At 35.9% G+C, this 18364-nt stretch overlaps 1 protein-coding gene across 2 annotated transcripts in view; it reads right to left on the minus strand.

Annotated features, from left to right (window-relative positions):
* LOC123536500 (serine/arginine-rich splicing factor 6-like) overlaps positions 1 to 18364 on the minus strand; it is a 37786-nt gene that overhangs the window by 16248 nt on the left and 3174 nt on the right. For both annotated transcript variants that reach the window (XM_053548847.1, XM_045319719.2), the window contains exons 4-6: positions 6922 to 7047; positions 4349 to 4418; positions 1724 to 1797 (exon numbers count right to left, since the gene is read on the minus strand). In XM_053548847.1, coding sequence (XP_053404822.1) covers positions 1724 to 1797; positions 4349 to 4418; positions 6922 to 7047 — 270 coding nt within the window. The remainder of the gene's footprint in view (positions 1 to 1723; positions 1798 to 4348; positions 4419 to 6921; positions 7048 to 18364) is intronic.

Raw genomic sequence — 18364 nt, forward strand, 5'->3', positions numbered from 1 at the left:
TACAATACTGAATGAATCCGGACGCGAAACCCCAGGTGCACAACTGCACATGCTGAACAACGTTCCTGTAACCTTTGGTGATTCTACGTCAAATACTTTTGGAGCTAGCTGCGACACAACATTAAAATGACCAATTTTTTTACCAAGTCTGGGGCCATAACTCCTACACAACTGAATGAATCTGGACGCGAAACCCAAGGTGCACAACTACACATGCTGATCAACATTCCTGTAAAGTTTTGTGACTCTCTATCAAATACTTTTGGAGCTTACAGCGACAACACTAAAATGACAAATTTTTAAGTCAGGGGCCGTAACTCCTACATGACTGAATGAATCCGGACGAGACACCCCAGGTGCACAACTACACATGCTGACCAACATTCCTGTAATGTTTTGTGACTACGTCAAATACTTTTGGAGCTAGGCGCGACAACATTCTCGCAAGGACGGGCGGACAAAAGCAAATCTATATGCCTCCCCCCCAACCCCTTCCCCCAAAAGTGAGGGCATAAAAAAATCTCTGGCAGTGTCTGAAAGTTCTTTACTTTAATAGTTTGCTCACTTTTTATCAATGAATGAAAAGAAAGCAAGAGGGCCATGTGGCCCCAGATAGCTCACCTGAGTTACGCTGCTTGTATGAACAGCTTTGGTAGATGGTTATGCAAGGAAAATGTCTGTGAAATTATACCGGGACGGTGCCAGTGTTTTCCGACTTGTGAGAATATTATATAAGTTTCTACTAAATAAATATATTATTCATAGTCACCAAAGAAACATTTGTGTAAAACTGGGTCTGCTTATTCTGACAGAAACATTTTTAAAGTTTCCAATATATACTTATAGGGAAAAAGTGACAACTCCCCCTGGTGGCCATGTTTTATGACAAATCAAAAAAATTTGAACAATCTTGGTAGGTCAAACAAAGACCATTTGTGTGAAATTATTTTAAAATCGGGCCAGCCATTTCACACAAGAATTTTTTTAAAGTTTCAAATATATAGATAATAGTGACCATGCCCTCTGGGGGCCATGTTTTTATGACAAATGATCATCAGAATAACCTGAGCAATCTTTGAAGAGGTTCACACAAGGATAATTTGTGTGAAATTATTTCAAAATTGGGCCAGCAGTTTCATACAAAATTTTCAAGATTCACTTTATACATATAGGGAAAGTGACCATGCCCTCTGGCGGCTATGTTTTTATTTTAATCTGAATAGTTTGAACAAACTTTGAGTTCAAGAGGTTCACACAAGGAACATTTGGGTAAAATTACTTTACAATCAGGCCAGCAGTTTCACACAAGATTTTTCAAGTTTTCTTTTTAAACAGATGGCGTGATCACTTTGATGATTGCAAACAATGATCACTTTGATCACGCCATGTTTTTGACAAATCAGAATAATTTGAACTATCTTGGTAGAAGGCTACACAAGGACCATTTGTGTGAAGTCATTTCAACATCTGACCAGCGGTTTACAAGATGTTGTTGAAGACTTTTCTATTTTTAGACCTGTTTGAAGAACGTTGGTAGAGGACGGCCCAGGGAATATCTAGGCAAAGCTTCATCAAATTCCATTCAGTGGTTGTGGAGATGTTTAAAGAAATAGTTGACGACGGACACAGCGTAATCACAAAAGCTCACTATGAGCACTTCAAAACTATTTTGCATCTTATCTAGCAATTTTAAAGTAGCAGAAATCATCCATCTTGTACTTACCCTTCATTTTTTCTGTCCCTATGTGCATCAGCATATGTCACCTCACCTGCCTGTCTCATATAGTCCTTCAGATCCTGAATTGAGAAAAACACAAAGTTCAACACCTATCAATTTACCACAGGATGATTGCAAACAATGGGAAGGATGACATAATCTGACATGATGAAAGCATATTCCCAAATCCACAACCTTTTAAAGCATGCATTTTATAGAACTAAAACTTACCATTCTTACCACAAGCCTATCAGAAATTGGTCCAAATAGCGAATAAAATCTTGTTCTTGTAAAGGACAATTTTAAATTTCTCAGTGGATAAAAATGGATACAAATGCCAAAACCTTTATTTACTTGTGAGTATTTTACAACTGTTCCCCTATCAACATTTATAACTCATAAAATCATTAATATTGTGGGAGATTTTTTTCTTCATGGATTTCATGATTGCCTCAATGCATAAAAATGAAATCGCAATGAACCTGTAAAATTCCAATTAATTTTATCACCAAAACCTTAAATCCACAAATTCATATCCACATGAAATCTTTTCTGCTTGAACTTCAGTATTTCATGCCCACGAAATTAAATGATTTTACAACATTTATACTATGGAAACAGACTTAATTTTTGAAATTCATTTAAACTCCTTTTGAAATTCAAATTAGTATAGAAGAAGTCACTGGCTGTAATTAATTTAATCCTTGGTTTATTGGCAAGCAACAACCTTACTACTATTAGGGCTTGAAAAATCATTGCCTTTAATCTGGTGTCATTTCCCCTTTCAATATATACTGTACAAGAAATTAATATATCCTATTCTCAGGGCTTTCAGAGACGCTCAATCTTGCGTATTTGGATGCATACTTTTTTGTCTTGTACGCAATCCTGGTGCTTCCGTGGATGCCCTTTGTATGCATATATTTCTGAATAAAAAAAATAAAATATCTACACGTCGTCAGTTTCTAAAAGGAATACACAATCTTGTGTCAGTGTCGTATCGGTAGCTAAGCAATCAGGGCGTCGCTGAATTCGTGTACAGCCAATTAACGCGGCCGATAACAGTTTGACGGGTGTCTTGGTGAGAAAGCGCTAATTGATTGCATGCAAGACACTGAGTAAATGCTAATTGCAGTGTTTTAATGAGATCAGATTTAAATCATATAATATAATTATCAAATACCGTTTTGCTTTTCACAGCCTTGTACGCAAATCTGATTTTAACAATGCAAATAATTAGGCCTGTTGTAAATATTTAAATGTTATTTTCTCAACTCAACTAAAAACAACTTAAGTTACGGTATATTAATTAAAACATACAGCATTTATACTACATGTACTTTCTTTGAAGTTGGACACAAAGTTTTTGCTGTGGGACTCTTTTCACAGGACTGGAGTCCAGGACTCCTCTTTCTGAATTCCTAGCGAAAGCCCTGTATTCTAATCATGAGAGACATGCATGTATACAACAGATTTTTCAAGCCCCAAGTTCCTATACATTAATATTTAACTCATCACCTCAAATATGCCCCTGTTCACAATTAAATTACCTCTACATCAAATGTTCACTTGTTCTGAAACAGTGGGTTGTGGGGATGAACACTCGGCATTAGTGTCAGCCAGAGGATGCATATGGATGCTTATTGGTCCATTGTCAAATGTGCCTTAATGTATCAGCCAGAAAATGCCTCGACCCTCTGACACCTTAGACCAGCCAGAAAACAACCATGGTACACCAAAGCAAGGAATCATCTTAAGTCTGAACGTCAGTCCTTGCACAGAAGTGCAACAATGTCAAAACGTCTGTCCAAGAACAATCTCAGTGTTCTTACAAATGTTATGCCAAAATTTTATTTTACTCAAATTTCCAAATAAGAAAATTTTCAAGAACCCAATAGAGCTAGATTTGAAGAAACAAATCACACTCTATTGACTGGGTGTTTAAATTTCTCCTCGAGTGCATCTGATCTTCTGACATTGAACCCTGCGGGAATGTGGTGGCATGGACAGATGTGGGTGGCGCGAACTGCTAGGCTAGCCCCTTGTGCCTTGAGGATTGATAGCTTTGAGCCTTGAGCCTACTGAGTGATGTGGCACGTCTATAAATTTGCCTCTATTGACTGACTGACATTGATTCTGGCTTGCTCCAATTGATCATTGTGTCCTTATACGATAAGAGAGCAAGACTCAACATTAAAACATAAGTTTATTCAAATTACCATCTTCAAAACAATTTTTTCTCTTAATTTCTGCAAACAATCAACAAAAAAATGCGCATTTTACCATTCCCTATCTCTAATATGCATTTAAATCATTAGACATAATTCACTCTTTTACATTAGAAATATTTGTTTTTCTATTCAATGTTGTTAGAAATGTAACACACAAAAACTACAAAAATAGGGAAAGATAAAATTTTCAGGAAAAAAAAAAAACAACCTTAAGTATCAGTTCCTACTGGAAAACTTTTACAAAAACCACATTGATTCATATTCACTATGCATGTACTTATAAAACCTTAAAATCCTATCAAAAAGAGATAAAATCCAAATAACACAGGTAGCTTTATTTCTCATGAAAAAACTGCAATAAAATTCCTCAAAATTTTACCATAATCATCAAGTGACATACCTGCCAGCTGACCCTCGACGATAAATTCTCAACAATTAATCTGTTATCTGTACGAGTTGGTGGACCATACCTGCAATAGCAAGTAAATAAATGTAAACTTTGTTCTTGCAAAAGGAAAAATATATTAATGTTGGTAATTCAAGGCAAAAATTTGAAAAGATAAACAGAGCCGTCTGTTGACAGCGCACTTGAATATTTGCAGAATTGAAGTATGGGATCAAAATATTACCAGAGATTTTCAGACAAATATAGAAAAATAGAGAAGACAAACAATGTACCTGTATTTGTGGATTTGGGTAAGTCTTGCACTATATGGCAATGTGTGACCATGACGGTACAGCTTAGACAAAATATGGAATGGTATGCTTAAGACAGCCAATGCTCGATTATTCGAATTGTTGTCCCAGAAGCAGGAATATTACCCTAAATGTTAAAATAACTATAGAGTCTCAATCCAGTATCTGCATTTGTTTTGGAGATTGAAACTTGCATGCAAAACTTTAACCAGGATTTTCTGTCCAAAATGGGGCATCATTTAGCCAAAATGCTTGTCAGAGTTATGGGATATCACTTGATGCTATCACCTAAATTTAAAATCCCAAAAACACCTGTGAAGCTTCAAATCAATATGTGCATTAGTTCTGGAAGACAGTAACTTGCATGTAAAACTTTAACCAGGATTTTCTAAGTCCAAAAGGGGGCATAATTTGGCCCAAATACATGGGACTTGACCTAGTGAGGTTGGTAATTGACTTAGAAAAAGAAAAAAATAAGTTTCAAAGCTATATGCCTTTAAATGATAGCCATATGTACTTGCATGCAAACCAAGATGTGATGCCTACGCCAGGGTGAGTAGAATAGCAAGAGCTGTCACAGGAGACTATTTCGATGCTGGATAGTGAAACTGGGCACATCTGAGGAGGCTGGAGCTGTCACTGGAGTGCTTAATGACTCCAATGTGGATGAAGATATTGGACAATAGCTAGAGTCTATGTCAAAATAGATAGGTAAAGTGTATCAAAACATCAGGTAAGTATAATTCTAAGCATAAAAGGGGGCATAATTCATAAAATATTGGTGCAAGAGCGATGCACCTTGTGTCATATGATGTGGAACAATTATTTAAGTATGAATCAAATCCATTTAGTAGTAACTGAGATAAAGTGAAAATGCATCAAAAGTAACCTTAAATTGTAAGTAAAAGGGGGGCATACTTCTTGAAAAATTGGTGCAAGAGTTATGGACCTTGTGCCATATGATGTGATTGATGATGTCAAACAAGTGTTCTAAGTTTGAATCAAATCCATTTAGTAATAACAGAGATAGAGTGAAAGTACACCAAAACTTTTAACCTGAAATAATCTAAGTAAAAAGGGGGGATACTTCATGAAATATTGGTGTGAGAGTTACGGCCCTTGTGCCATATGATGTGGGTGGTGATGAGGAATAACTATTTGAAGTTTGAAACTAATCCATCAAGTAATTACAGAGATAAAAGAGAAAGTGTAAACAAACTTTTACAAAGGAGGGACGCGGAAAGACGCTGACGCCGGGTAGAGTAGGATAGCTCTTCATATAGTCGAGCTAAAAAAAAGCCAAAACTGAGCCAAAGTCCTTGTCCTAGTTATGTAAACCATGATGGTAAACAAGTGGTCAAAGTTTCAAAGCCATATGACAAACAAGTTAGACAAAATGTGGACTTGTATCAAAAATTTAAATGATTTCTAAGTCCAAAAAGGGCCATAATTCAGCCAAAATAGTTGACAGAGTTATGTACTCTTTTCTACAGTAGAGATCATGATGATAAGCAAGTGTTTAAAATGTCAAAGCCACAGGTTAAATAGTTTTGACAAAACGTAGACTTGCACAAAAAGTGGGTACTCAGAATTTAGACAAAAGATATATTAACAGCTGTTTTCATTCCTTTCAAAGATTAATGACATTTGAGTACTCAAAACTTAAGACCATCAATATCATTTCATACACTAAGAGTCTGAAAGCATCTGAAGTGAGAACAACTGTCCCATAAAATGTTTAAAATTGAGGGAATGAGGGTTGGGAGTGTCCAGATTGTTTGTGCATTCTCCCTGGTCTATTCCCACAGTAGTGTCATTCAGTTTTACGAAAATTTTGATTAATTTGAAAAAATAAGATCTGGTTAATAAATGTCTGCATGCAAGAAGTAGAATTTGTCTGCCATTCATGTTCTTGCCCTCTGAAATTCATGAATTTATTTCAATGTCTGCTGTGAAAATTTGTGTTCACTGATTTTACAAAAAAAATCCCTACCTACCTACCCACTCACAAAAGTCTGGGTTGGAGCACTACAAACAAATATTTTTTTAATTATGGCCTGATGAAAGTTTCAAAGCCATATGTCAAACAGTTTACACAAAAAAACGAACTGTTACAAAAAACTTAAACATTTGTAAAAGGGGCCATAATTCAGACAAAATCTTTGATGGAGTTATGTACTCGAGCCTAAAACTGGACATGATGTTTACCTCAAAAGGTTTTGTCAAAATGAGGAATGGTATGAAAAACTTAACATGTAGATATTGGTGCATACTTACTTATCTCTTGCACTACTTCTTCTACCACCTCCCCCACCTCCACGACGAGGTGGATATCTGTCATAGCTACTGTCATAATATCTGTCTGAGCCTCTCGGAGTTCCTCTTGCATGCTCAACACTAACTCTGTAACAAAACGTGTATCTAATTCATGACATGATTAAAACAAGAGGGCCATAATGGCCCTATATCGCTCACCTATGCACTTAAGGACAAGAAGGTCAAAAAATCATAATCAAGATCAATCAAAAGAATCACGAGAAAATATAGTTAAAATTTTCTTAAAGATACAGATATGTCAAAATACACCTATAAATTGGAGGTACCATCCATGTTGTACCACAGGAAAATGGTCTTGGTTTTTCCCTATGGCCAATAATAAAAAAGTTACTAAATAAGCTATTTATAGTAATATAAACGGGAAGTAATTATAAGAAAAACTAGAAAATGCTTTTGTAAAAAAGCGCATGTCTCCCCCAATGCAAAGTCCTATAGGCAAGAAGTCAATAGGGGTCAGGAGCGAAAGTCAAAGAGACACTGATGGTTGGCTGCAATAGGGATCATCTACTTGGCATGTCCAGTCATCCCGCTAAATTTCAACACTCGTGGCCTAGTGGTTCTCAAGTCATTGTTCAGGCTCCTGTGACCCTGACCTTTGATCAAGTGACCTCAAAATAAATAGGGGTCATGTACTCTGCATGTCCAATCATCCTATTAAGTTTCAACATTGTAGGTCAAGTGGTTCTCAAGTTATTTCCAAAAAATGATTTTACATGAACAGGCCACTGTGACCTTGACCTTTAATAGACTGACCCCAAAATCAATAGGGGTCATCTACTCTGCATGTTCAATCATCCTATGAAGTTTCAACATTCTGGGTCAAGTGGTTCTCAAGTTATTGATCCGAACTGGTTATCAATGTTCAGGCCCCTGTGACCTTGACCTTTAACGGAGTGACCCAAAAAACAATAAGGGTCATTTACTCTGCATGAACAATCATCCTATGAAGTTTCAACATTCTGGGTCGAGAGGTTCTCAAGTTATTGATTGGAACTGGTTATCAATGTTCAGGCCCCTGTGACCTTGACCTTTAACGGAGTGACCCAAAAAACAAAAAGGGTCATTTACTCTGCATGAACAATCATCCTATGAAGTTTCAACATTCTGGGTCGAGAGGTTCTCAAGTTATTGATTGGAAATGGTTTTCCATGTTCAGGCCCCTATGGCCTTGACCTTTAACAGAGTGACCCTAAAATCGTTAGGGTTCATCTGTTCTGCATGACTAATCATCCTATGAAGTTTCAACATTCTGGGTCAAGTGGTTCTCTAGTTATGGATCGGAAATGATTTTCAATGTTCAGGCCCCTGTGACCTTGAACTTTGATGGAGTGACCCCAAAATCGTTAGGGGTCATCTACTCTTTATGACCAATCATCCTATTAAGTTTCAACATTCTGGGTCAAGTGGTTCTCAAGTTACTGACCGGAAATGGTTTTCAATGTTCAGGCCCCTGTGACCTTGACCTTTAATGGAGTGATCCCAAAATCAATAGGGGTCATCTACTTTGCATGTACAATCATCCTATGAAGTTTCAACATTCTGGGTCAAGTGGTTCTCTAGTTATTGATCGGAAATGGTTTTCAATGTTCAGGCCCCTGTGACCTTGACCTTTGACGGAGTGACCCCAAAATCAATAGGGGTCATCTACTCTTCATGACCAATCATCCTATGACGTTTCAACATTCTGGGTCAAGTGGTTCTCTAGTTATTGATCGGAAATGATTTTCAATGTTCAGGCCCATGTGACCTTGAACTTTGATGGAGTGACCCCAAAATCAATAGGGGTCATCTACTCTTCATGACCAATCATCCTATGAAGTTTCAACATTCTGGGTCAAGTGGTTCTCTAGTTATTGATCGGAAATAGTTTTCAATGTTCAGGCCCCTGTGACCTTGACCTTTGACGGAGTGACCCCAAAAACAATAGGGGTCGTCTACTCCAGCAGCCCTACAACCCTATGAAGTTTGAAGGTTCTAGGCCAAATGGTTCTCCAGTTATTGCTCGGAAATGAAGTGTGACGTACGTACGGACGGACGGAAGGACGGACGGACAGGGCAAAAACAATATGTCTCCTGGGGGAGACATAATTATTGTAAGTGAACAAAAGAAGGATCTGCCAAATAAAAACAAGAGCACTGCAATGCAACGCAAATGCAGAGCAGATATACACACAAAACAAAGTCATATGACCTTTGACCCCTAAGTGTGACCTTGACCTTGAAGTGAGCCATCTGAAACATGCACTCTTCACATCGTTTCGATGAGGTGAACATTTGTGTCAGGTATCTTTGAAATCCATCATGGGGTTCAGTTACAGAGCGGAAGCGAAATTGCTAACCGACAGACAGACACCGAGGCGATAACATAATATGTCTCTTAGGGCATATAAAAAGGAATCAAGATCTGTGATACAAGTTGTGTGCAAGTTTGGTTAAAATCAAATCATGAATGAAGCTGCTATTGTGCAGAAAAAGTCAAAATAGCTAATTTTGGCCCTTTCAGGGGCCATAACTCTGGATCCCATTACGGGATCTGGCCAGTTCAAGAAAGGAACCAAGATCTTATGGTGACACAAGTTTCTGTGCAAGTTTGATTAAATTCAAATCATAAATGAAGCTGCTATTGTGCAAACAAGGTCAAAATAGCTAATTCTTGCCCTATCAGGGGCCATAACTCTGGAACCCATAAAGGAATTTGGCCAGTTCAAGAAAGGAATCAAGATCTTGTGGTTATACAAGTTGTGTGCAAGTTTGGTTAAAATCAAATCATAAATAAAGCTGCTATTGCGCAGACAAGGTCAAAATAGCTAATTCTGGCCGGTCACACATTAAACCGGAATCCACCTAAAAACCGGAATACACGTGGAATAACCTGAATACACCTGTATTTTTTTAATTTAAAGGTATTTTTGAAGTGTTTTTGATATAATTCAATCATATATATCATAAATAATTAACATACGAAAGGAAAATAAAATCATTCACGCAAAATGATCTTATAAGAGAATGAAATTCGGCGACCGTGCGGGAAATCATCGTAACCGAAATACACCCGTATTTTATTAAAAAATGGTATTTATGTAAGTTTTTTTATATAACTCAATCAAATATATCCTAAATAATTAATATACGAATGGAAAATAAAATACGTTTACGAAAAACGATTTTATAAGAGACTGAAATGCGGCGATCGCGCGGAAAATTATCATAACCGAAATACACGCGTATTATATTAATAAATGGTATTTTGTAGGGTTTAATGCAGAACTCATTCGTATATATTATGAATAATAAATTTACAAATGGAAAATATTTTTTTTTATTAACTTAATTATTTACTTTATTAACGCAAAACGAATTTATACGAGATCAAAATTCGGCTAGCGCACGGGAAATTTCCATAACTGAAATGCACTCGGCCTTTCTTTTTAAAGTAAATAGTATTTATTATATGAACAATTTTTATAATTTTTGTAAGATGTAGAACGATGCTCAATCAGATTAAACATGAATGAGAGAAGTTAATTAAAAGTTAATTCTGTATACGAGATTATAACTCTACGATCTTACGGAAATAATGTATGCTTACGAGAATGACCCTAATCTAGAGTATACATACCTCCAAGAAATAAAGTTTATTTATTTATGATCATCACCTGGCCTTATCGGGTTAGATCTGTAATAAGGACTAGTGGAAAGCCCCCCGCATTTATATGTTATACAGACAAGCAACTGACGGACTTGAAGAACATGTGTTGCACTGGAAAAACAGTTTTAGGAATTGATAAAACGTTCATGTTATGTAAAATGCATGTCACTGTTACTTGTTACAAACAACTTTCTATTGAACATGTAAGGACAAACCAAAATCCTATTTTTCTGGGGCCCATCTTCATTCACGATAACAGTGACTTCGAAACTTTCAGTCATTTTTTTTATCATTTGAAGTTGAAATTGCATGACACCCCTCTATCAAAATTAGTGATTGGCTCAGATGACGAATAGGCTTTAGTTAAAGCCATTACAACTGTTTTCCCAGAGGCAACTCATGTTCTTTGTACGAGACATCTCGAGGAGAATGCTAGACATATACTGACGGATGACACGGTATCAAAGACACAGAGGGTAAACATGCTCGACAAAATTTTCGGACAAGATGGACTCATTGACGCAGATGACAGTATTTTGTTACGACGAACAGGTTAAGGAGATTGAGACAGAACTGACAGAGGTTTCGAGCAAATTCCTGACATACTTCCAAAGACGACTGATACCCGTACTGAAAGAGAAGGTTAATGACCCACAGCGTCAAAATAAGGTTATACAACATTGGACCAACAACAATTGTGAAAGTATGAATCATGTCCTGAAACAGACTGTTGACTGGAAGTCCAAGCCCCTGCCCGAACTTGTGAATCTTATACTGGATTTGGTCAATGGACAGTTCAAGCGCATTCGCAGCGCAATTGTCAGAGTTGGTGACTATCGGCTTACGGACATGTACCGACATTTCGAGAGGTCAAAGACTGACTGGATTTCCTTGACTGACAAACAAAAGGTCAATACTTACAATCGTGTTCGACATCACGTCCCAATAGACAGCACACAAGTGACGTTGACGGACGGCAAGACAACAGTGTTGGCCCCAAGGACAAATGGGCGCAAGCCAGGTCAGAGAAAGAGGAAACCAAAAACAGTAACTCTTAGCTTAAAAAGGAAAAAACATGAACCAGAACCACATATTGATTCTCCATGATTTTAATGATTTACCCTAGTGTTATGTACTGTAGTCGGGAAGGGGAGTTACATAACTTCACCGGGTGTTGTACACACCGACTCTTTACAACATTTTGTTATTATTATTTATTTACTACGTTTATGTTTGTTAATTATGTAAATGTTATGTACTGTAGTCGGGAAGGGGAGTTATATAACTTCGCTGGGTGTTGTACACACCGACTCTTTACAACGTTTTATTATTATTATTATTTACCATATTTATATAAATATTCAATACTTCACTCCATATTGATTTGTTAATTATGTAAATATTATGTTCTGTAGAAATACTATTTCTTTTGAAAGTATGTTTGACGAAATAAAATGAAAATGTTACTTGTTAAATGTGTGAAATAAAAATGTTAAGAGCTGCAGTTTGTTTCTTCATTTGTAAAAAACTGACGAAATCAGTACAATGATACTTGTACTAATTATCATATGCTTCTTATGGTACTGTCCAACTTCATCAATTATGGTATCCTGGTCGGTAGTGAGTCTCGAACCAATATCTGATATCAATCAGTGAGTGGTTACAGTTGTTTCAAGCAAGCATTCTTAACCACTCAGCAGCAAGGGTCATTGGTCTACACGCACTTTGGATGATGGTGTAAGAACAAGGATTTTAACAACTCAGTATTTATGTAAGTATCATTATTTAATTATTCTTGGCGTTAAAATAATTCCCATTATCTGAAATATGAAATTTAATTATAAATACATCTGCGCTCGCTTATATGATTACTCTATACTTCATAAAGGAATATTATATAATACCATTTAAAGACTATTTTGAAATAATTCAAACCAAAAGAATCAAAATTTTAAAGAAATTAACCTACCTAAGTTAAAAGCTAACAAAATAATAACGATTGTAGTTCATCCACGAGTGCCAGGGCCCTCTCTACATTTTGGGGGATTGGGGCCGGGGCCTTTGGAGGGGGGAATTTCGCGTCGTTTTCAAGGGAGGGGGGAATTCACTCTGGAGATATGACATCTGATCATAACCCCTTAAATTAAGGTCAGTTGAGTATTACAGATATCAAACTAATGTGAATATATCTGAAGTATTGTACAGAACATAATCTATTAAAAACAGGCAACTTTTATTTTCTTTTATTAAATCAGTTATGTGATATCCAAGCGAGGTTCACATGTCGTCATTATCAGTAGCACTAGCAGTATCCACGGACATTGTCTCAGCAGCAGCCGGAGCAGGGTCCAAATTTTGAACGGTCCTTTTTCAAAATACAAGAGTCCTGCCCCAACACATCAATACAATTGACTATATTTTCTTATAAAGTAATACTAAGTAATTAATAGCTACTAAAACCAAGAACATGTTACATCATAATAACATAATAATAATTTCTGTTTCAGGTCATATAATCTGATATTGTAAATAAATTTTTATCAAAATTCATTTTAATTTGATGAGGTTTTTCTTCCATATTTTTTTTTTGTTAGCAGAAAAGTGCTAAAACACTGTAAAAATGTATCCAAAAAAGTACTATCCGGATACTGGTACACTTTTGGAATGTCCTCTGAAATGTTGTTTTTGCCAGTAAACTTGGTCCACTAAGGTAAACCAGAGATAGTTCCTCAAATAATGATGCTACTTTTCATTAAAACTTGCACTGAAAGTCAAGTTTTTTTAGTGAATTTTGGAAAAATTGCATATGTCATCGGGTGTAATTAGAATCGTGAACGGACATTCTAAACTTATTTTTACTTTCCAAATCCATTTAAATTTGTGGATTTTCTGGTTGATATTAAGGTACAATCATTAAACAATGAGCTAATTTAAAGTTTGCATGAAGAAATCTCGGTAATCAGCTGGTCGCTTAATTACGATAATTTAATAATTGGCGCCTTTTTTGACAGTATGCAGGCTCAATACGGGTACCGCTTTATCAATTAATGTTAACACTTCATTGATTCTCATTACCTATGTTCACTCGCCGTGACGTAACTTGCTGATAAAGAAAAATCAGCGTGGCATGTCCACATGATAAAGAGCGGGAATTTAGCAGAAGATCAAAGGCAGGAGGGCATGACCGCGTGTGTTTATTTTGAATACACGTGTTTATCGTGGATATAGTTTTACTGTAGAAAATGACTGATAAGAGGAAGGAGTAAAACTTTATCAGGCTCATTAAGTTACGAGACGCTCCTAAGACTATCGGGTATCGATTTTTTTCTTGATTTTTTTTCTTTCGAGGGGGAATTTTTCTATACTTCGGGGGAAAAAAGCATACTATTTCGAGGGGGGAACGGGGCCGAATTTCGGCCCCAAAAATCGGCAAACGAGGGCCCTGAGTGCGCAAATTTCACGTGCGCTCAACAAATTTTCAACCTCGTATAAAAATGTTTTGCGTGTTTTAATTTGCTTTTTTAAATTAATTTTTCGTTTTAGATATGACTGAATTCTGTCATAAACCCTAAAAATGCGATTTATTACAGAAATACTGGTGTATAATAGAGAATTTTAGGACATGGAAATATATTCACGAATGCGCAAATTTACAGTGCCCTCGCAGATTTTCATCGTGTACAAGACGTAATGCGCAAAATTATTTTAACTTCCTCTTGAAAATAAATTATTTATGATATATATGTTTGAATTCAGTCATAAACCACTTCAAAAATACTATTTGTTGAAGAAATACGGGTGTATTTTGGTTAAGGTAATTTCCCGAGCGGTCGCCAGATTTCGATCTGGTATAAAATAGTTTTGCGTTAAAGTATTTTATTTTCCTTTTTTAATATTATTATTTATATTACACAGGAATGATTTTTGCAAAAAATCTCTACGAAAATACCATTTATTAATAAAATTTGGGTGTATTTCGGTTATGAAAATTTCCCGCGCGGTCGCCGATTTTCAATCTCGTATAAAATCATTTTGCATGAACGTATTTTATTTTCCTTTCGTATGTTAATTATTTATGATATATATGATTGAATTATATCAAAAACACTTCAAAAATACCTTTAAATTAAAAAATACAGGTGTATTCCGGTTTTTAGGTGGATTACGGTTTAATGTGTGACCCATTCTGGCCCTTTCAGGGGCCATAACTCTGAAACCCATTATGGGATCTGGCCGGTTCAAGAAAGCAACCGAGATCTTATGGTGACAAGTTTTGTGCAAGTTTGATTAAATTCAAATCATAAATGAAGATGCTATTGTGCAGAAAAGGTCAAAATAGCCAATTTTGGCCCTTTCAGGAGCCATAACTCTGGAACTCATGGCCAGTTCAATAAAGGAACCAAGATCTTATGGTGATACAAGTTGTGTGCAAGTTTGGAAAAAATCTAATCATAAATATAGCTGCTATTGTGCAGACAAGGTCAAAATAGCTAATTTTGGCCCTTTCAGGGGCCATAACTCGGGAACCCATAATGGGATCTGGCCAGGTCAATAAAGGAACCAAGATCTTATGGTGATACAAGTTGTGTGCAAGTTTGATTAAATCCAAATCATAAATGAAGATGCTATTGTGCAGAAAAGGTCAAAATAGCTAATTTTGGCCCTTTCAGGAGCCATAACTCTGGAACTCATGGCCAGTTCAATAAAGGAACCAAGATCTTATGGTGATACAAGTTGTGTGCAAGTTTGGAAAAAATCTAATCATAAATAAAGCTGCTATTGTGCAGACAAGGTCAAAATAGCTAATTTTGGCCCTTTCAGGGGCCATAACTCTGGAACCCATAATGGGATCTGGCCAGGTCAATAAAGGAACCAAGATCTTATGGTTATACAAGTTGTGTGCAAGTTTGGATAAAATAAAATCATAAATGAAACCATTATCGTGCAGACAAGAAATTGTGGACGGACGATCACAAAAGCTCATCCTGTCACTAGGTGACAGGTAAGCTAACAAATAACAATGCAGAAACAAATATAAAGACAGCACAAGTGACAAGTATGTCTAAGCCCTCATTAACTAAAAAGGTCTTTAACTTCTGGTTTCAGCCAGGATATTATCACATGCAACAAATATTCAACAAAGTGGTATCTTCCACATCCCTTCGCCGAAGCGACATTTCTTGATCACAGCCTAATAAACACATCAGTTAAGATCAACAATCAGGCCTCGATCTTGACGGTAGCCCGGGGCTACCAGTTTTTCAGACGGGCTACCGAGTTTCCAAAGCTGGGTAGTCCGTCGGGCTACTAAGTTTTCAAACATGTTAATAATAAAAGCGTGAAATTTCATCGATTTATCTGATGTTTCCTTTTAAATGACAACGATATTTTCGGTCCGCATAACACCGGTCGGCCATTTTTCCGAAATTTAAATCCCTTAATTTTCACAATAATTACAAAAAGAACTTCATGAATCTGAAATGTACATCCTAAATACTAGCTTTCGTATATTTATGCATGAATTGATGACTTCAGATTTGCAATATACAAAGTAACTTTACAAAATTCAGAAATTACATCCCTAAAAATTACCTGGATTGACTGGAATTTACCTGCGAATCGTAAAGATATCAAAACGTCATGCCAGTAATTTTCCATTCCACTAGCACGTGCGACCTATCGTATCGCCGTTACTTAAATGTTTATCGACACGTACACAAAAAACGCTTGTAGTGCATTCATTTTTTAATATAATCGCTTCAAATTTTCAGCAACGCTTTAGAAATAATACAGTTTGAATTCTATAACGATTTTAATAAGATGTCGACAGAAATGTAGGCAAAATTCTATAAAAATGATCGAAGTTTCATACAATTATTTGTAAAATTTCAAACAGCACGATCTTAATTATTTATTTATTTCTAAAAGTAAATAAATAATACATACTATGGTCATAAAATTCAGACTTTTGACAAGAAAGTACAAAAAACAGAATTAAAAAATCTTAAATAATGAAAAAGTGGCAGCAATTTAAATACATCGAGTAAAACGATTTTTGGCAAACAGATTTCTGCAAGTGCGGATGAATAGGTTACGGGACCTTGTGAACGTAAATAAAAACAAGAGCACCGCCTTGCGGGTGCTGACGCTCATCTGATTTTTTTTGTATAATAGAAATATTGTCCTACCCATGATTTTCTAAGTCTAAAAAGGGCCATCACTCTTGCAAAAAGCAGGATAGAGTTATGTTTCTTGATGTACAGTGTCCACTTATGATGGTGAAAAACTGTTGCAAGTTTTAAAGCAATAGGAGAGATCGCCGTGACGTCACGCGTTAACATCTGTTTATCTGGTGGTTGGCAAAACAAATGATTTTAACACCGTTTGCGTATTGAATCAGAATTTTTAATTTTTAATAACTTTTTTGCTCATTTATGGATTTTCAAAATTCAAAAAGATTTGAAATACTAACAATCTTCATATTTTTGTATCCAAATATCTTTTTTCAATGAATAACCGTTTTAAATGACATATAATTTTAAAAGCGGCATAGTGATTTTCACAACCTTTAGAAAAACAGTGTAAGTTAAGCCTTCATAATTAATCCATTTTATTTCGAAATAACAATTAAAAGTAATCAATAAATTGCTTGTTTTATAACCTTTCCATTGATCAAAAAATTATTTATGTAATTTGTGTTTTAAGAAAGTTTAGACAGTTAGAAAAACATCACTGTTTACAAAAAACATGGACGGTCGGCTTCTGCCCACCCGATCACTGTCTTATCAGTTCTAAAAATAGAATTTGTATACAAACACGATCTCTCCTATAGCTTTGATAGTTTATGAGAAAAGTTGTTTTAAACATAATATTCAACCAAGAAAATGATTTTTCTAAGTCCAAAAGGGGCAATAATTATTGCAAAAAGCAGGATGGAGTTATGTTGCTTGCTGTACAGGGTCAGCTTATGATGGTGAACAAGAGTTGCAAGTTTTAAAGCAATAGCTTTGATAGTTTAAGAGAAAAAGTAGACCTAAACATAAAACTTAACCAAGTCCAAAAGGGGCCATAAATCTTGCAAAAAGCAAGATGGAGTTATGTTTCTTGCTGTACAGGGTCAGCTTATGATGGTGAACAAGTGTTGCAAGTTTTAAGGAATAGCTTTGATAGTTTAGGATAAAAGCTGACCTAAACATAAAACTTAACCAAGAAAACTGATTTTCTAAGTCCAAAAGGGGCAATAATTCTTGCAAAAAGCAAGATGGAGTTATGTTTCTTGATGTACAGGGTCTGCTTATGATGGTGAACAAGTATTCCAAGTTTCAAAGCAAAAGCTTTGATAGTTTGGGAGAAAAGTTGACCTAAACATAAAACTTAACCAAGAAATCTGATATTTTCTAAGTACAAAAGGGGCCATAAATCTTGCAAAAAGCAAGATGGAGCTATGTTTCTTGCTATACAGGGTCATCTTATGATGGTGAACAAGTATTCCAAGTTTCAAAGCAATAGCTTTGATAGTTTAGGAGAAAAGCTGACCACATAAAACTTAACCAGGCAACGCCGACGCCGACAACCGCTCAAGTGATGACAATAACTCATCATTTTTTTTCAAAAAATCAGATGAGCTAACAATGATTGTTTTAAAATAAAGCAGTATGTCGCTGTGGTTTTGAGTAAGTTTAATAAGTAAATGAATCTTTGTACATGTCCTTTTAGACTCGACACTAAGTCAGA

Source organism: Mercenaria mercenaria, chromosome 1, assembly GCF_021730395.1.
Source record: "Mercenaria mercenaria strain notata chromosome 1, MADL_Memer_1, whole genome shotgun sequence".
NCBI lineage: Eukaryota > Metazoa > Mollusca > Bivalvia > Venerida > Veneridae > Mercenaria > Mercenaria mercenaria.